At 38.8% G+C, this 21021-nt stretch overlaps 1 protein-coding gene across 3 annotated transcripts in view; it reads right to left on the bottom strand.

Annotated features, from left to right (window-relative positions):
* Positions 1–21021, bottom strand: part of UBE2D1 (ubiquitin conjugating enzyme E2 D1) — a 36110-nt gene that overhangs the window by 3873 nt on the left and 11216 nt on the right. For all 3 annotated transcript variants that reach the window (XM_074232281.1, XM_074232279.1, XM_074232280.1), the window contains 5 exons: positions 7788–7851; positions 7663–7694; positions 5146–5223; positions 3942–4047; positions 12–105 (listed from right to left, as the gene is read on the bottom strand). In XM_074232281.1, the coding sequence (XP_074088382.1) occupies positions 12–105; positions 3942–4047; positions 5146–5223; positions 7663–7694; positions 7788–7851 (374 nt within the window). The remainder of the gene's footprint in view (positions 1–11; positions 106–3941; positions 4048–5145; positions 5224–7662; positions 7695–7787; positions 7852–21021) is intronic.

The following is a 21021-nucleotide window of genomic DNA, read 5'->3' as shown; positions in this document are numbered from 1 at the left end:
CAAATACTTACTTTTCCTTGTCTGACTTATATATTTGTGCAATATCTGGTACTAGGGGGTCATCTGGATTAGGATCACAAAGTAGTGAACATATGGACAACAAAACTAGAAGGAAAGAACAAATTATCAGTTCAGCTGTTGTTTCAAACCAGCCTTACAGATTTTGCTTTGAACATTCACATGCTACAAGCTACTACACAAATACCTAAGTCTCTACAGTAGGTAGTTTAAGGCAGCTACCTTATGCTGATCTCTGGAGATGCTATCTCTTCATCCAGACTGAACAAGTGCTTATTTAGATTTTAAAATGTTCCATAAAATCTACATAATAAAGCTTGAGGATGATTAGAGTGAAGAATAATGACCAATCCCACCACTTGTACCAACACTTGTCCTGGGACTAGCTCTACCAGAACTCCACCCAACTAGCCAGGAACCAGATGACTAATGAGAGCAAGAGGTGACATTTCCCTTGCTCTCTGAGACTTTCTAAGAGCTGATTGTCACCATAACTCTACAAGGTAAACAGTATTATTATCCTCCTTTTACACAGAAAGCACTGAGGAACAGGCCAAAGGGCTCGTTCTGGGACCCCAGTTAGTATGTGGCAAAGGTGGGACTTCTTTCTGATGTTTTGGTCCATGCCTCTCTAAATGATTACACCCATCAAAACTTTAAATTGCACTGAAAATTTGATGAGGTTAGGAATGAGACACATCTTCAAAGTAGACATGAGTTCTGTGAATTTTCTATGAGTAAATTATCCTGAATGTTACCTATAATACCCAAAATATTAAACAGAAAAAAATTTCTTCAAATGATTGTTTTTTTCTTTTTTCAACACAATGAGGTAAAGTGACTTGTCCAAGGTCACACAGCTAAGTATTAAGTGTCTGAGACTAGGGGTTGGTTAGATGGCACAGTGTATAGAGCACCAGCCCTGGAGTCAGGGGAACCTGAGTTCAAATCTGGCCTCAGTCACTTAATAATTACCTAGCTGTGTGACCTTGGGCAAATACTTAACCCAATTAATTTCCTTGCAAAAAATAAAACAAAAATAATAACAGAACAAAAAAGTGTCTGAGATTGGATTTGAACTCAGGTCCTCCTGACTCCAGGGCCAGTATATCTACTGTGCCACCCAGATGACTGTTTTTGTCTTTTCTGAGGCAGGGGCTATGTCATATTTCATTTTTGTATCCCTAGCACCTTGGGATACACTTTGGGGCTAGCACTTGGTCCCCAGAGGACCACTGATTTTCTCATTTGGAGAACTCTCTCTGCCAACATAATACAGATCATGCTCCTTCATCTATATAAGCTCCAGAGGCTTACTGGAGCTGGAGAGAAGCTAAATGACCTGTCCAGGATCACACATATTAGCTAGGATCAGCAATGGGACTAAAGCCACAGCTCAGTGGTGCTTAAAGCCCAGCAGACAATCCATCAAGCCATTGCTTGTATCTCGGAGGTGTTTGCTAAATATATACCAATTTGAATTCTGATGTTTTGTAGATTTATGTATATTTTAATCACAGGAAATATGCATTTTCTCACATACTAAATCTATGGGTTGAATACCGAAAGGCTGCATCCAAGTCAGTCAAACTGGGAGCCATCAGTCCAAACTCGGGTGGGTAGTCCATTTGTCATCTGCCTCACCCACAGTCTCACACTGATTAAATACAAAGGAGAAAAAGCACTGGCCAACCTTTCCTTTTCCCTCGTTTTGGTCTAATATGCAGTTTGTGAAATCCAGTGTCAATAAATGATATCTTGCCAAGGTTTATAAAATATGCCAAAGCTCCACCATGTGAACAATAACACTGTTGGCTTCATCTGTTATAATGCTCAAATATTATCATGAAGGATTCTACTTTTAAATAGCAATCTTTGGTGCCCTGGGAGGAAGGGAGCAAAAGGGAAGATGCTGCTGCTTTTACTGGTGGTACTCATCACACTCCTTCATTTCTAAGCAAATGAAAACAACTATGAAATACCTCCCTCCCCCATCTCCTTTTTCTCCACATCCTCTTTCTGTCCAAAGCAGGTTAATCATGACAGGGTGGAATCAGTGGGGAGGAAAAGGGTATGAAAAGTTAATGTGCGAGAAGGCAAAGACCATTGTTTCTCCCATCTAGCAGGATTCAAGGCACATAGTGTTAAGTACTACTAAAATTTTTCTAAAGAAGAATTAAAGAACTAAAAAATTCTTCTGGGATATCGTAAGATTATTTCACTTATATACAAGTCTAGGTCTCAGTGATACTCTACTTCCATCAAATTTATGTGAAAAGGGCCAGAACTAAAGTTTTAGGATTCAGAAAAAATAAAATGTTTAAACAAACACAATGAAGGGCAGCTAAGTGGCAGTGGATAAAGCACCGGCCCTAGAGTCAGGAGTACCTGGATTCAAATCTGGCCTCAGGCACTTAATAATTACCTAGCTGTGTGGCCTTGGGCAAGCCACTTAACCCCATTTGCCTTGCAAAAACCTAAAAAACAAAACAAAACAAAAACAAAAAACACAAAGAAATATTATAATTATGTCAAAAACAGGGTGGGGATGGGGGTGGGGGGGAGAAATGGTGTTTCCTCTTTTCCATCTATCTCTAGTGGCAGAAAAAAGCCTCCCTTTGCCTCAAGGGCACTTCAAAAAGCAAATGAGAATGGCAAACAACACTATCATTTTGAAATCCAAAGGACAGTTTCCAGAGGCCAGAGATGCTCAATATTCTTGAAATAAAGCCAGCAGTGTCAGAAGACAGTCTCTTGGCAGGCCGCCAGCTCTTGTGTAAGTGTTCGTACTTAGCTATTTATGTAAAATGAGATGCATCTCACCACCAATCCAGGAAATGGGGTGCTAATGTCAATCAATCTTGGATAAATAAGTTACACAGTATTCATATCATAAGGTAGTTGTTTTTAAAATAAGGACAGTAACAAACACTTGGACGTTTTAGATGAGAAAATTTGTCATTCTGCACTAATGAAAAGATAGGACCAAGTTAGCATGTGAATTAGCTCTGGCTAAGCAGATCTAAGCAGTCTAATTTCATCATTTTTATAGAAATGCTATTGTGGAACAACAACACTAAGAGAAGAGAGGGTTCTGGGGTTTTTTCGTGTTTTAGAATTTTAGGGGGTGGTCTTTCTGACCCTATGTAATTGTTCTCAAATTATCAGTCAGGAGAGTCTGAGATATGGAAAAAACACAGAAGATAATTTTACAATTTACAATTCTGATAGATGTAACAAGTCGATTCAGGCAATAAGGGTTCTGGGATCTTTGCATGTTCTGGAATTTTAATGAGTTAAATCAGTAACTGCCACTGTTTGAAAATTAAATCAAAATTTTGAACAAAAATATTAATTTTGCTTTTATCACCCCTAAATGTGAAAAGACAATTTTTTTTTTTAATCCTCCATTGCTCTGACTTGGAGATTCACCATTTACAAGTCTAATTTTTCAATCAGGCCCATCTAAACACTCTTCTTTTCATGATTAGTCCAGAACTTGCTTCTCACTTTAGTAACACTAGTACCTCACACTAATATCTCCTCTGAGGACTGAATGATTCATGGCAGCCTCTTCACATCATCCCCCCCTTTTTTAAAGGAGATACCAAACCTGAAAAACCTAGACTTCTTCCCAAGGATATTTAGAATTCCCTCCTCAAACCACCTCATCCTGCTCTAAGAAGTGCCCTGGTCTCTTAAAGAATCCTGGCCACTTTCCTGGCAAAGAGAGAGAAGCAAATCATTGATGAGTTAGGTAGTGTGGGTTTCTAGTCCAAACCCTGGAAGGAAGAAGGAGCGGCAACAGAGAGAAACTGAGGTTCTGGTCCCTACATTCACTCATCAGCCACTTTTAATTCTCATCTTACTATAGATTTGGCTGGTTCCTTTTCCCAACTTAATAAACTTAGAAATGAAGTTACCTTTTGATACAGTCAGAGCTGGTGACCACTGTGACCTCAGGATGTCAAGACAAATACTTCCATTGCTATTTATGTTTGGGTGGTAAATTTTTGTTGTGAAAGCAATCTAAAGGGAAAAAACAAACAAACCTAGTGATTAAAAAAACAGTAAAAAAAGAGTATCAACCAACTCATTTAGGGATGAACTTCCTCTTCTCTAAGTGATCTTAGTAGCAAGATGTTGAGTGAAGGGGTAGGAAGTCAAGGTACTGATCAAACTAAATATAACCCAGATAAAGCTATCAACACCCAACTCTCCTTCTTTCCAACTTCTCCCTTTATTTCTTCTTCCATTTCCCTTTTCCAGGCCTTCAACTGATCAATATTAACTGTGTACAGTAGGAGTTAAGAAGGTTAAAGGACAGAGCTTTGGGACTTGATTTTTGGAGAAGAGAGAGGGGAGGGAGTGAGGAACTGTAATTTCTTCAGTGTGGACAGGAAACTTCCAGTATGGACACTCTTTCCACAGTTTAGAGGTTAAATCTTTTCAGTGACATCTAAAAGTATTCCCTCCCCCTTAAATGAAAATTAATGATTCAATGAAAACCATAGGTCAAAAGTCAAAATTCATAGAAAAAAGTGAGAATAGGGAAATCCAGGACCCTAAATTTATTTATATACTATGCGAACAATATCATCGATTTTAAGATTCCTGAAAATCAGATAACTGGCCCCTAAAAACCTCTAAAATTAAAGCAGTAAACACTCCATTGATATATCAAATAAGAAAGGATGGTTCAAGTCTCTACTTCCCACAATGCCAAGAGTTATCCCCAAGAATCAGTAAGCCTATTTTACAAATGAAGAGAAGGAAGTTTAAAATGTAAATGGCTTGCCCAAGGTCACACAGCCAGTAGTCTCAGAGTCACAATTATATCCTAGATTTCCTAGTTCTAATTTCTGAATTCTTTCCACAATCATAACACATTCTGAGCTCATATTGGTCTGATCAACCACAGGCACATTGTCATTTGTCTCAAACATAGTGATGTCATCTTGGTCTTCTTTGATGATGAAGGACAAGAACCAACCAATAAATCAAACTCAGTTATACTTTCCAATGAACCTAAGTAATATACCTTGAATATTTTGACTCCCCTTCTACTGCTGATAAAATGGACAAGATTTAAAATCACCAACGTGGGAGATTAAAATGTACATTTACCTTTGGTGGCTTAAAAGGATAGTCTGTTGGGAAATGTACAGTGAGAAAGAAGACTCCACCTTGATATGCGCTGTCCGGCTGGAAGAAGAAGACATGTACTTCATCACCTTGGAATCCCCACTCCTTCACCCTCACTGCAAAATTGTTGGCTATTTCCCCCTAAGACTTTCCATTTGTAAAAAAAGGCTTCCAAATCATTTACCTTAAAAAGTACTTTCTTTTTCCAGATATAAAGGAAGATTTTCCAAACATACAGGGACAACACAAAAACCTATCATTGAACAAATCCATCAGGAAGAGCAGATTTGTGTGATACTCAGAAAAATGGGCCATGAAAAAAAAAACATAACGTAAAGGTAATCAACTGGAGAGAAAAAAAGACTAGAATAAATCTTTTCCTTTCATCTTTAGAAGACAGCTCTGATAAATGGTGGGGTGGGGATGAAGCAGGATAGAGGAATTCCTACCTATCCCCAAAATGGAATTCGGTACAATGGACTCATAGAATCCACCCATTTTATAGATGCAGAATGATGGTTTAGAGCCACAAAGGAAACCAAGCTAGAGACCATGGTGAAATTGGAAACCAAGTCTCTCTGTATTCCACAACTCACATTTTTCCTACAAAAAAAAAGGGTGAAAGTGAAATGGATCCCATGTAATTCAAACATCCAACTTTGGATTTGTAACAAAGCAAATCTATGATCTTCAGAGTTGGGCCTGGGGACTTCAATCAAAACCACCAAAAGTTATTAATAAAAGAAGTCTGTTTTCGAACCCCATCTGATGGATATTATCTCAGTGTGACTTCTTTGCCAAGTAGTGAAAGTGGTGACACCCTCCATCTTATGGTGCTCTTCAATGGTTTAGGATTCATTCAACATCACTGGTATACAGAGTGGCTTTAATATTCAGCACAACCTTTAATGAGTTTTAATATTTACAAAGTAATTTTTAAAAAGAAGCAAATTCAAGATTTAGTAGCAAAGTAAGTCATATAATCCTTCCATTTAGGGACCATCATTAGGCTATTGATTCTGATAGTTATGCTTCAGTAATCAATAAGGATACCAGGGATGCTATTTAAATTGGGGGTACTCCCAATGCATATGCGCCTTGCTATTTGTCAAAACAAAGACATATAGCAAGAATATAGCAGAATCCAGTTCATCAAGAGTAGTTAAATTAATAAAGGGGGTTCAACAAAGTTGAGTTTCAGTGACATCTCTGTTCTCTCAGGCAAGTGATTGATGTAGGAAAGGGCAAGAGCCCTGACACCTGGGGCTACATGTGATACCTCTAAAGCCAAGTCTTGATGGATCTCTAAATTTCAATACTCTGACCGTTCCAAAGAGGCAACAAATAGAAATGATTCATTCATTCCTGACTCTACTTACTTAAAAAATAGATTTTACTATTCTTCCTTAAAAAAAAAAAAAAGAAACAACTCTAAATTGACATTTTAGGAGAAGTGTGGTACAGGAGAAAGGGCACTGGCCAGAAGTGAAGGTCCAGAGGCTCTCAGTTCTTCTTTCTATTAACTCACTCAAGAACCCTGGAAACCACACCATTTGACCTTTCTCATCCTTCATTTTCTGGAAATGATGGAAAAGGACTAGATGATGTAGAGAAGTCAAGAATGTCAGACAGCATCCAGTAGACAAGGAAAGTGAGACAAAGAGAACCAAAGTGAGTTGCTTAAGGTCAGCCCAGAGCTAGGTCCAGAATCCAGCTGGTTCTCATGACTCTCAAGGCCATGGTTCTTTCTAATATTCTTTGGCCTAGAGTCCTTTTTAGCTCTATCCCTTCTGATTTTATGTTTAATTAGAAATTCTCGTCCTGGGTTCAGTCTTGACATTTCTTTTTAAGTAATCAGAATTTAGAGTAAAAATAAAGTTTTAATTACTCACAAGTGATTGGATTTAGTTCATGCAGGAGAGGAGCACAGCCAACACAACTTAGTGGGAGAGCCGCCCCTACCAAGCAGATTTAAACTGCTCAGGTTTTATTGTTTTTAAATAGAAAAGTCTGTGAGGAGGCCCAGGAACTGGTAAAGGTCAAAAATCCTCTTGATTAAGAGTATGAATCAGTGAAAAGAAGCCCACGGTGACACCACAAAGGTAAGTCAGCCAGATGCGCTCCTATGCAATCAATCATCAGCCTGCATTCACTCAGGAAAGGAAAAAACGAAGCCTTCCCGGCTGTTGGGGGAAATTCTATGACCCGGTTATTGTGTTAATTTCTAAACTGCTATTTTCTTAACTTCTAAGCCAATACAATTTGTAGAATAAGGATGTTCTACTTGGAGCATCGAGAATAAGAATACTTTTTAGTGGGAGGAAGTTAAAAAGGGAAAAGCACAAGTGCAGGCTCTGAAGGGTGTGTCTGTCTGTGCCTTCGTATCTGGGGGCAGGGGATGGCGGCCTGCTGCTCCCTCTTCCAGGACAGGGCCGAGGGGAAGCAGGCTAAGGGAGAGGAAGTCAGAGAGCAGCTGGTTCGCAGGAACCGCATACTTACAGGTCCCATAATAGTGGCTTGCCAGTGGAACACTGAAACAGACAAAGGATGGTTTGAGTCATCAGTGAGCGTTTAGACCTTCAATACTAAGAGAACCAAAAAGCAAGCAATAGAGCAAAGCTTACAGTCATCTCCCACGGGTCCTGCTGAGCAGTGGGCAGGAGGATCACGCTGCAGATCACTTAATTCCTGTGGCAAAGTAAAATATCTGAATGTTAATTTTCTTCTTTCCCCCCCAGGAAAATCTTTTTTCCCCCTGCAATTTTATTCTTCCCCCCAACTACATGAAAGCTAATTTTCAACATTTATTTTTTTTAGGGTTTTTTTTTTGCAAGGCAAACAGGGTTAAGTGGCTTGCCCAAGGCCACACAACTAGGTAATTATTAAGTGTCTGAGACCAGATTTGAACCCAGGTACTCCTGACTCCAGGGCCAGTGCTTTATCCACTACGCCACCTAGCCACCCCTTCAACATTTATTTTTGATAAGAGTATAAATTCCCCATTTTTCTCCCTCCTTTCCTCCTCCCCACAACAGTGAATGATCTGATATAGTTTATACATGAACAATTATGCTAAACATATTTCCATCTTGGTCATTTTGTGAAAGAAGAATCAAAACGAAAAGGGGGATAAAACAGGAGAAAGGAAAAACAAACAACAAATTTTAAAATGCAAAAATAATCTGCTTTGGTTCGCATTCAGGCTCTGGTTATGGATGGCATTTGCCATCACAAGTTCTCCCCCCCGTCCAAATAAACAGATTTTTTTTTTTTGCAAGGCAACTAGGGTTAAGTGGCTTGCCCAAGGCCACACAGCTAGGCAATTATTAAGTGTCTGAGACCGGATTTGAACCCAGGTACTCCTGACTCCAGGGCTGGTGCTTTATCCACTATGCCACCTAGCTGCCCCAAGGATACAGAATTCATTCAAAATCACTATTTGGCCCAGGCCATCCACACAGGAAAGATTTCTTCAGGAAATAATTACCCCCTTTTCCCAAGCAAATTAAACACATTATACTCTTGCTAATTAACACCCCAACACCCACACCAACAACAAACATTTATTCCAAAGGTCTAAGGGATACAGAAAACTTGGACCTGCCTCCAAGGGGTTGGCAATCCAAATGGGGAAGGATGAGAAAAAAAGGCTAATACCCTAGAGTAAGTGAAGTACCTACACTTTAAAGAATCAAGTTACCAGAGGGTGAAGGGGTAGAAGATTCAAACTGGACTTTAAACGAGTCCTAGGACCTAAATAGAGAAGATGAGAAAGGGCAAGCCAGGAAGGAAGAGGCAGAAGTCAAAAGATATGTGTTCAAGGAAAAAAGATCAATAATTTGATTGGACTAGAGAATTCTAGTAAGGTAGCATTTTCCAAATTTTTTTGGTGTAGACAACCTTCTGAGGCATTCTGCTCCCCAACGCCCACCCAGTTCATTTGACAATGGTGACCACCTTCTCCTCTAGGACACCCTCTCAACTCTGGGTTTTTACAATTCTCTCACTTCTTCTACCACACTCCTCAGATTCCTTTGCTGGATCTTTATGTATGACACACTCACTAATTGTGGGTGTCTGTCCCCCAAGTCTCTGGTCTCTTTTCTTCCTCTACTTTCTCACCAGGTGATCTCATCAACTCCTCTGGGTTCAATTATTATCTTTCTAATGATTCCCAGATCTCTTTTATCCAGCCCTATTCTCCTGAGCTCCAGTCAAGCATAGTGGACATTTAAACTGTATACAGCTTTCTTTTCTCTTTCACCCCCCACCCAGACCCTCCGTTCTTTTGAACTTCCCAAAGGCATACTTCAAGTCTCCCAGGTACACAAGAACTTCATGGTCAAGTACAATTCTCCCCTTACCCACATACCATTAGCTTTTCAATCCTGTCAATTCTTTCTCTAAAGAATGTTGTTCCCTTCTCTGGATATACATACTCACCACCTAACTGTAAGCCCTCATCACCTCTCACCTGGGCTACTGCCATAATAGAGTTCTAATTGGATGGCCTTCTCCAAGTCTCTTTCCACTCCAGTCCATCCTCTGCACTGCTAAGTACAGGTCTGACTATGACACTCCTTGGATCAATAAACTCCAAAGGTTCCCAATTGCCTCTAAGACCAAATATAAACATTTCTGTTTGCTATTTAATGTTCTTCACAACCCTGTCCCTTGCTTCATTTCCACACATCTTACACATCCTGACTCACTGATTGTTCCCCCATACCTGAAGCTCCACCTGCAGTTTTGGTGTTGAGTTGGCAGTCTACCATGTCTGGAATGCTCTCCCATCCAACCTCCAACTCTTATTAGTCCTGGCTTCTAATAAGACTTAGCTCAAGGCACCATCTCCTCTAGGAGGCTTTTCTCATAGTACTCTCCCTCCCCAGTGGTGGTTGCCCTCCCTGCTTATGCTGGTCTCCATCATTAGAATGCATATGCTTGAGGGGAAGGATTGCTTCTGATTTTTCTTTGACTCCCTAATGCCAGACACATAATAAGTCTCCAATAAATGACTGTCATCAATTAAATGATTTCTCAAAGAGAAACAGTTAGGGGGTGTCTATGAAAAGCAGCTAAGCTGCAGTAGTGTTGAAGGAGAAATAGTCTAGTTTTTTAATAAAAAGGAACTATTATTTGTGGCCTTCTGATAGTTTCTGAGGGCTTCCTCTGACTCAAATTTTTCAGCATAAGCCCGTTCTGAGAAGTAAATTCCCTTCAATGGTTCAATGTAAATTCACCAAGATAAAAGCAATCTCAGTTCATCCCTCACCCCTCCTCCAATTTCAAGTCTCTCAGTCTTCCAAAGTGGGTACCTGACTCCACTCATGCGGGGAGAGGTGGTTATCTCCCTTTAACTCTGTTTCTCCTGACTCTTCCCTGTACTATAAAGACTATAAAAATGAGGCCCATGTTCCCTTCTATGCTGGATTAGTTCAGGTCCTAACCCAGTCATCTCATATAGCTGTTTTTCTTCCTCTCTTTCCCTCAGGTCTTCTTGCCTAGGTCTTTTTTATTCAGCTATCCTTAAGTAATGTACTGTCTCTCCAGGGAAAAAAAAAAAACGTTTAATTTGTGAACTTTGAAAGACTTGGGAATTAAAAAAAAAAATCTGAGCTTTTACCCCTCTAGGGTCAGTCATGAGTTTCAATTCCAAGAGCCCTGATTCTTTGTGGCAGAACCAGCCCCCTCCCAATTCCTCATCATCAGAAGGACTTCCCTGGGAGGTCTGCTTCACTGGGGAGAGCCACAGAGTGGAGGAGAGACATGGTGAGGAAGACACACTCCTACACCCCACTCTCCGGGCAGCCCTGAAGTTGACACTAGCAGCCGGAAATAAGATAAAATAGCTTCATAAAGATAAGCCTGAAAATATAAGCTTGAAAGTTGGGGTCCAAACAAGAGATTGGAATGGAATTTCTTACACTTTAGAAAAAGACGAGTGATGAAGTTGTTCAGGATGAAATTGGAGTGTTCATCAAAAAGAAAGCACAGTGAACACTTTTAGGAATAGAAATTGACTATGGAGAAGATAACTTGTCCGATGAGTTTGTTTGCAATAACTCAAACACCAAAGGAACTTGTAGCTGTGGAGAAAGTTTTAACATTCAAAATCTCAGGACTACTTTGGCATTAGCTACTAAGAATACTGTATTCAACCATGGAGCTTTCTGGAAAAAAAATTCGTATTTCTTTCAGCTTCTGGGCCTAGCAAGTATCGGCTGCCTTAGGAGGACAATCAAGGTATTGCATTTTGAAAATAAAATCACTGGGTTAAACTCCAGGAAAAAAAATAAGTTTTTCTACCAACTTTTTTTTTTTTTTTTGGTTTTTGCAAGGCAAATGGGGTTAAGTGGCTTGCCCAAGGCCACACAGCTAGGTCATTATTAAGTGTCTGAGACCAGATTTGAACCCAGGTACTCCTGACTCCAGGGCTGGTGCTTTATCCACTATTCCACCTAGCCACCCCTCTACCAACTTTTAGATGACTGATTGAGTTCTAGCCCTATTACCATTCTGTAAAGGGACAAAAAAAAACCCCAATCCTTCTTTGAAGTTTAGAGCTCCATTTATTATTTTTCAGAACAAATCTTCACTGTACTTGTCTTATTAATTAGATTCAGTCATGCAGTTCCCATAGTTGTACATATAATGGATATCTGACAAGCAGGTTATAATTATGGAAACTTTTCATTATTTTCACATCTTATTTTTGGTATTCGAAATTGATAGGCAGAAAATCTGACTCCTGGTGGCAAAGGTCTTCGGAGATCTCTCACCAGGTCAAATTTGTCAGTCTTTTACAATGCCTCTCAAAGCTTTCTTTATCAGCAAGTCTTAACTTCCAGAAGTGGTGGTCACTACATGCTGTTTAGCTCCCAGGCAGGCTTTGCACTGGGCCGCAGCGCACCTTTTTCCATATCCACATCTCATCTCCTTATAGGAGCAGATCAACTAGGTCTAAGCTATCAGGCAGGAGAGGGGAATGTTTGTCTTGATTGTGAAAAGCACCAAGTGGCCTTTTGAGCTGGTTGACAGTGTTACTGAAGTCTTAGTCCTTCAGTTCAGTAAAGTGCCATGTTTTCTTTTAGTGGTCAGATTTGGAGAGAAAGCTGTTCTAATTTCATTCATTCTTTACATCTCTATACCCACAGTTCAGAAAGTCAAGGACAGGGAGTGACGGAGCAAAATCTAAAAAATTTGTTTCCCTGCTGCAGCTGTTCTGCCCACTTCAGTAGAATGAGATTATTTTTGCTAAAGGTTCTAATTTCATATTTTTCTGAATCCCAACTTCTACTGCTGGAAGATTAAAGGAAAAATGAATAGAATCTCAGACTCTTCCCCACAGTTTTCTTTGCCTGTGTTCATTTTGTGACCTAGTTCTTGATTCTGCAGGCTTTGACACATTGAATGCTTTCTTTTGTGTAGCAGGATCAAGGCTCCGTATTGAAAGTTAACGCTGTCAAAACTGAAGTCATTTTGAGTTTCTTTAAGTAAGACTGTCATGTTCTTTATCCTGTTTACTCACAACCTGTTCATAGGAACCTGATGCCCAAAAAGCATAAAACTTTTAAAAAAATTAGTATTACTGAAGTGCTAGGAAACTTGGATAGTTAATATTATTTTGCTGATCCATTTTTAATTTACACAGTACTGTATGTAGAAGTCTTTGTTGCCAATAAAGTGTATCCTCTATTTAAAAAAAAAGATATATTGTTAGTCAAGGGACTTTATAGGCTATTCATTGCAGAGGAGGAAAACACTAAAGGTCACACAGCCAGTATGTGACCCACAACCCAAGGATGGATGGTTTTGGCCACATCCATGCCAATCTTTCTATGATGTATAGCACTGTTGCCCCACCCCCACAGATCTCCTTCAAAACAATGAACTTTCCTAGTTTTCTTCCTTTCATTCTGACCTCTCCTTTTAAATTCTTCGCCTTCTCTTCTGCCTGCTAAACTCTTGTTGCAAAATTGTTCAAGGTTCTAACCCTGATGCCCCAATATCTCTATAGCTCAATCTCTGTCCCTACTGGTATCCAGATCTTCAATTCAAATTGCATAAAAGGCTTCTTTAAGTGGTATCATTAGTACCTAGAATCCCGTAAGTCTCCCTCAAATTCATTCTCCCCCTCTCCAATCCTTCTTCCATCTCTTACCAGCACAGAACTAAGCATCATGTTTGGCTATCCCTCCCTTTTTGGCAAATTTTGTCAGTTTTCTCTCTTCCATCTCTCTCCCATTTATTCTCCACCTTTCAAGTCTTCCTGCTACCACCTTTTTCCATCTAGAAGTCAGTAATGGTCTCCTAATCCACTGCCCTGGGCTCTCCAGTGTGCCTAGACACAGATGTGCTTATACCATTCTACCCTTGTTAAAATGGCAATTGCCTCCCATTGACTACTGAATAAAATCTAAACATCTTAGCCTTGCATTTCCAAGATCACTGATGTAAACTTGGAAGGAACCCCAGAAAGTCATCCAGTTCAAACCCTTTATTTTACAGATTAGAAAACTGAGGCTCAAAGAGGTTGCGAGAAACAAGGTCTAACAAGCAACAAGTTGCAGAGACAGGATTTGAACTCCCAACCCATTTTTCCTTCTCATTCCAGTCTCTCCATAACTGTTTCTCTACCTCCCTTCACTGTTCTCAGAACATAATTTGAACTGACATTTCTATAGCTCTTGGAAGTCTAGCTAAAATGGCAGCTGCTTCTCCCTTATTCCTCCTATTGCAACATGGACTTTCTTCCTCTACTTTGAACTCTCCAAAACTGGAAGTTTTCTGTTCTATTTAAGTACATTTCTTCTTCACTGGCCTGTAAACCTCTTGAAGGAACAAAATTATTATCTTCTTCTGCCTTTGAAAAAAGGGAATTCATTTAAAAAGACTGACAAGGATACACAACAAGAAACTCAAGTATTTAAAAGATAGGTATAAAACAACCAAAGGCAGATCATTGAGAATGAATACAAAAGAGTAGGAGGTTCCCTATAAAATATTAGGATACAAGAGCTATCAGAAAGCCTGAAGCACACAGAAAGAGCAGAGGCTTGTGGTGAATTCTAAGATCAACAAAAAAGGCTTTTTAAAAGCAATGTTCTGAGATATGTGAAAGATCAAAGCTGAAAAAAGATCACAATCTTAGATAGATGAAGTAATAATCTGATGGAGAAAAAGCCAGAAAGATGACAGGGTAACAGACACAAAGCAGAAGAAATAACTACCACATAGGATGAGAGTCAAAAACTCAAAAGAATGTGACAGACTTGAAATTTGGACCAAATCAAGTAAGATGGAATTGAATGGTGAAGTCATATAGCTAGATTTTTGAAAATCAGTTTCACAAATATAAAAAGCCAAAAGGGAGGCTCCAGCTCAATTCATATGAAAAAAGATCCAAAGGTATTAATAGACAGTAAGTTCATCTTGAGTCAACAATGTCCTATGTATCCCAGAAAGCTAGTGCTCAGCTATACTGAAAGGCCTGGTGTCCAGGGCCAGGAAGAGGTTAGGCCCCACTTGTATTCTGTGTTGGAGCATATCTGGTGTACCATGTTCTGTTTGTGGTGTGCCTTGTCTTAGGAAGGACACTGATAATCTGAGGGAAAATGGGATGGGGAAAACCCTTTAATATCATGACCCATAGGGATGATTTCAAGGAAATGGGAATACTTGGGCTGAAGAAGGTAAGATTTAGGGGGAGGCACGTAATACTTGGCTTCAAGTAGTTGAAAGGCTGTCACAAGGAAGAGGGATTATTACACTTGTTTACTAAGAGTAATGGAAACTGAAAGAGGAAACTTTAGGCTGGATAGAAGCAGAAATATCTTAATAAGAGATCTCCAAAAATGGAACTGGCTGCATCAGGAAACAGAAGGTTCTCCTTCATTGACCATCTTTGCCCCTTCTCAATTTGCTATTCAGTGTTTCTTTAACCAGGACAGAATGCATCTACATGATCGACTTGGACAAGGACATCAAAATAAATCATCTTCTGACCTTTTTTTACTGCCCCCCCCCACTATCTTACAGTTTTTCTCTTTTTACACATGCTTCAGGGTTCTGGGTACTGTAACTGCTAAGTTTTAAGATATAACTGGGGAGTTGGGGGGGGGGGAGCAGTAAAAAGATATTAGATTGTTCTGGCAGCCCCAAAGAACTGAACTAGAAGCAAAAGATAGAAGGTGCAAAGCAGATTTTAACTGAAAGGAAAAACTCCAACAATTGAAGTCCCCCCCCCCCCAAATTAAGAGACTATCTAGGGGCGGCTAGGTGGCACAGTGGATAAAGCATCAGCCCTGGAGTCAGGAGTACCTGGGTTCAAATCCAGTCTCAGACACTTAATAATTGCCTAGCTGTGTGGCCTTGGGCAAGACACTTAACCCCATTTGCCTTGCAAAAAAAAAAAAAAAGAGACTATCTTAAGAAAGAGGGGCTCCTTCTCAAAGGAGGTCTGCAAGCAAAGATTGGATGACCATTCTTCACTGTGTTACCAAGAGCACTCTTGTTCATGTAGAAAGTTAGACTCAATAATTTCAGATGTTCCATCCAACCAGAGGTTCTGAATCTATGATTTTCAGGTGCTTTTTGTTTATGTTTTGTTGCCTTGGAAGAATGAAAAGATCACGACCATTAGGTTGGTAAAGACAAAATGAGGGAAAAGAATTTCTAGCCACTCCCAAGCTCAGCTAAGTCACACAATAGGATACTGAAATAAATTGTGGATATGGTTGCTGAGACACTCCTGGTCACCTCTGAAAAACTGCTCAACATGAAATTGCAAACCTTTGCATGAATAAAATAAATGCAGTTAGGATAAGAATGGAAACTGTAAATTAGAAAAAAGATGTTTATAATAAGTATCTTTGACAAGAGTGTGATATTCAAGGTATACAAAGAATTAACACCAATATACAAGGGATAGCTGGTCAAAGGATTGGTATAGCTCTCAATAGACGGATTGCAAACTACTGACAATCATGAGAGATGGGCCCAAATAACTAAGAAGCAAAATACAAATCAAAACATTTCTGAGATTTTATTTCATATCCCACAAATTGGCCAAGATAAAAAAAGATGGAAATGAAAATATCATAAGGGCTATAGGAAGAAAGGCACAGTTATAAAATTATTACTGCTACTGGGGCAGGAAATTGGAATGACCAGTGTGGAAGTGAATCTGTATATTGGCTGAATAAGTTACTAAACTGATATATACCTTTGACTCAGAAATTCTATTAGTAGGCAAATAATCCAAGGAAGTCAAAGGTAAATATAAAGTAGAGGGTACACCAATATATTCATTGTAGTCCTTTTCTGTGCTTACAAAGAACCAGAAACAAAAGTACATACTTATCAATTGCAGAATGATACATGAATACAATAGAATATTATGATGCAATGACAAAACAATCAGAAATAATTCAGAAAAAACTAAGATTTACCTGATCTAATAGAGAATAAAAGCAGATTGAGAAAAGCAATAAACACACTAAATATAACAACATAGATGACTAGAATAGATGAAGCAGACATGTGTAATTACAATGGCCTTGGAGAAAAATGGAGAAAAGGCACTCACTACCCTCACTGTAAAGGTGAGAAAAGATGGGTGTGAAGTATTATACATACTGTCAGATAATAGTCCATGAGTTACTTGGGTTTGCTGAATTTTTTTTTCTCATACAAGGGAAGATAACATGAGTGGATGGGAAAGAGATCTATATATTTGTAAATAAACAGGCTGTAAAATCTCAAAACCATTAAGAAAAAAAGGCAATAAATAGCAATTATTTCAATTTTCTAAAAAAAAAATATATATAACTTCATTCTTTTGTTGAACAGAGAAGTGGTTACTGACCTGGTGAAGGATATACACAATCTATGTGAATTTTAGCAAAGCAGTTGAAAAATTCTCCCCCAAGAGCCTTATAGACAACATGGAAGGGTAGGAAATGGGCAAGTGAGTTCAGTAGGTTTTAAACAGTTGACCAGACAAATCATAAGAGTACTTGATGATGGGACTGAAATCAGACTGGAGAGAAACCTCCAGGGAAGTTGGTCCTATCTAATTCAACACTTAAGATTGCTGACTTGGATGGTAGGAGATAAGAAAGTTCCCCAAAGCTGGGAGGGATAGCCAATATCTAAGATGACAGAAGTGACAACCAGAAATAGCTCAGCAAGCTGGAACTATGTGAGTTGAATGTAATATAAACTTTAGTAGAGTTCAATCTAAAATCTTCCAGTTGTTTTAAAAACTTGGGGACCTTTTAGTCAGAGACCTAGAGCTGGGAAGGGCTTCACAGGCCATAGAGTCTGAGCTGATGACTGGTTGCTGCACACTACCACTGTGCCTGGTAGATTAGACCACCAAACTTCTTAGGCTGTTTGAATAGCTACAGGAGGACCCCCCACAAGGGGAGTGGCTGAAAACTTACCATTTGCCACTCCTGGGGGTTATGAGTATTTAGTCTATGGAGGACAATGTAGGAAAGACACAAAGAAGTTAGACAAAGTCAATCAGAATGGGGGTTGAGTTTAAAAACCAGGTCTCAAGAATACCAACTGCAGGAAGTGGAGAAATGACTTTGAAAGGCTAGGGTAAACTGAGTGGAATGGAGTGCTGATACCTCAAAGGGCTTGTAAACCAGGAAGAAGTCCTGCGCAGGATAAAAAGCTTTTCAACAATGACAGCTGTCCCAAATTAGAATGAGGTGCCTCAAGAGGTAAAAGAGCTGCGTGACTCTAGAGGTATTCAGGTGACCATCTATCTCAAGGAAATCTGAGATTCTTTCAAAACTTGAGACAACAATTTGTATCTTCTTCAGTCAAATAACATGCTTTTGTACATGGATGTTTTTGCCCAATGATAGTTTTGCTATCCACAAAAATATTTATCTTCTATGTGTTAAATAAAAGCTGCCATCTGAATACACAATTTGTACTCATGTGATCTCAGACTGGAGGTCAGAGATAAGATTTAATCATCTGAGGCTAGGGTATTCAACTTCAAAGGCCAATCTGTGTACTTCTCTCTTACAACCATGGATTTCACATTCTGCTATCACGTAGAAATCCAGGAGATACACATGAGTAGGGAACCTTTCCATATAGAGCTCTTGAGTTTTGGGACCATATTTTGAATCATCAATTCCAGATTTTAAAAAAATTTTTTAATGTGCAAAAAGTAGCACATCCAAGGTCCCCCCAATTATATGTAGAGATTATTTTCAACATTCATTTTTGTAAAATTTTCTTCTTCCCACCTTTCCTTCCTCCCCTATCCTAGGACAGAAAGTAATCTGATATAGGTTATATAGGTAGTTCATATTAGTCATGCTGTAAAAGAAGAATCAGAACAAAAAGGGAAAAATCATAAGAGGGGAAAAGCAAAAAAAATTAAAAAGATGAAAATAGTATGCTTTGATCTGCATTCAGATTCCAGTTTTTTCTCTGGATGTGAATGGCATTTTCCATTGTAGATGTTTTAGAATTGTCTTTATTCATTGCATTGCTGTGAAGAGCTAAGTCCATCATAGTTGATCATCATACAATGTTGTTCTTAAAGTGTACAGGTAAATTTGGTTTTGCCTCAATAGTCAGGTAGACATAGTCCTTCGAATCCTATTTTTATTTTGTAGATAGTCATTAGGGAAAGAAGGGTAAAAATGAGCAAAATCTGCCTAGGACAAAAATTTTTAAAAGATGCAAATCTAGATCACAGGGCGGAGGGCTAGTATAAAGTTTATAGATCACCTAGTCCAATTCCTGCAGCACCCCCCATGCACTCATTTTAGAGGAAAGGGTGGGGAACTCAAGTCACTTATCTAAGGTCGCAGAAGCAGAGCCAGAACTCAAATCTGAGGCTTCTGACTCTAAATTCAGTGTTTTTTTCACTCTATCTACCTTCTTTCTGTTATAAAAGCTACTCATTTAATACACCAGGTTATACTTGGTGAAAATATTATAAGACTGAACTCAATCACGGTATTTTATGGTAATTGAAAGAAAGACCATATCTAACAATACAGTCTAATGAAGGAAAAACTTCAAAAGTCAAGGGACAAAAAGTCTGATAAGAAACTACAAGCATTGGGGTGGCTAGGTTGCCCAGTGGATAGAGCACCGGCCCTCGAGTCAGGAGGACCTGAGTTCAAATCGCTCCTCAAACACTTAATAATACCTAGCTGTGTGGCCTTGGGCAAATCACTTAATCCCATTGCCTCATTCTAGGGAATTCAGAATCTGTGGAGAGGGAGGTAATGGGGTTCATCCTTTTCCTCTGGAATCATTTGGCTTTGTATCATTCCATACAAATCTTCCCTGGTGTCTCTGAACCAATTCCTTTGAGCATTTCTAATCTCACAAGTGCTCCATTACATTAACAATTAGGAATTTTATAGCATTTTAAGTGCTTCACAAATAGGATCTGATTTTATCCTCATAACAACTCTATGAGAGAGCCCCAATCTGCACAGAAGAAAATTACTCAGGAGTCTTGTCCAAGGTCATCTAGTTAGTAAGTTCTAACTCTGGATCTGAACTCAAGTTGTCCTGACTCCAGTCCCAGTACTCTACCTGCTGGGCTAACTAGCTGTCTACCACATTGTATCATCATTTGTTTAGCCTTTTCCTAAGTGAGAGGTGTCCCTTTTGGTTTCCTATTCCTAGCCACTACAAACAGAGCTGCTGGAAATTGTTAAACTGATGATAAAAATCAACATGAAGGACATTAATGCTGGGGTTATGAACAATATCCATCATCATATGGATAACAATATGTGTCTGGAAGTCAAATTCTTTCAGAGAGATTTCACCTCCTACCTTATTTCACTTTGGCCCTGTCATTTTGGGCAAGTTCATTTTCCGGGACAAAAGCCACTGCTGGAAACACAGAAGTTCATTTCTATTTTCCTCTTATTCACAAACAGCAAAACTTCATTAAGGAAAGGTATGTACAAAAATAAAAACAAGAATAAACTTCTGAAATGCAATTCACAAAGGGTATCACTCTCAGCATCTCAACATTTTGGTCAAACTATAAATATTTCCTTTAAACCAGGTCACACTTCTAATTCTATTAAGAGAAGGAAATGAGCTATTATGGTTTGATCCCAAATGTCATGAGCATGAAAGACAGACCATACACACACCTTAAAGAGATTGTTCCTTGTACAAGACATGTCCCGGAGATATAATATCTCCCTGTGGAGATTTATCACTCTCTGACATCAACCAATTTGAGAAAGGGGGAACAGGTGGCATGACAGTGGGAAATGAATAAGATAGAAGGAATCAAGAGCTAAGTCTTTGCGATATTACATTCCTTTGAGGTGAGTCCAGAAAGAGAGAGGAGGGGCAAGTTGGGAGTTGATTTATATAACATACAAAATGTCACTGTAATCTAAGACTATCTACTGGTATGTTTGGCTTACAAAGCCAATCTCATCATTCAATCAGTCTGCTACTTTACAATTACTGAAATATTTCTAAAATATTTCTAATTTTAGTTATAATTAACTTTCTTTAATTTAATTTAATTATAGATGTATTAAGGATAGCAATTACATACTTAATAGATATAATTTGTTCAAAGAGTCTACATTAAACCAATCTATAATTATTAAATTTAAATATACCTAACTGGCAAACTTAAATATACAAACTGATTGACAATAATTTTCATGTAAAATCCCCAGAAAGCTTCTAGCTACAATTTCCTTTACCATGAGCAATTCGTATAATCTTGAGCATACAGCATCTCATAAACTCCACCATAAATGTTGCTGGCAAGGACTTCTCAATTATGAAGAGATTTGCTTTATACCTTTTACTTTTTCTAAATAA

The sequence above is a fragment of the Macrotis lagotis genome, chromosome 4 (genome assembly GCF_037893015.1).
Source record: "Macrotis lagotis isolate mMagLag1 chromosome 4, bilby.v1.9.chrom.fasta, whole genome shotgun sequence".
In the NCBI taxonomy this organism is placed as follows: Eukaryota; Metazoa; Chordata; class Mammalia; order Peramelemorphia; family Peramelidae; genus Macrotis; species Macrotis lagotis.
The sequence above is the reverse complement of the archived record's forward strand: the minus strand, read 5'-3'. Positions and strand labels throughout refer to the sequence as shown.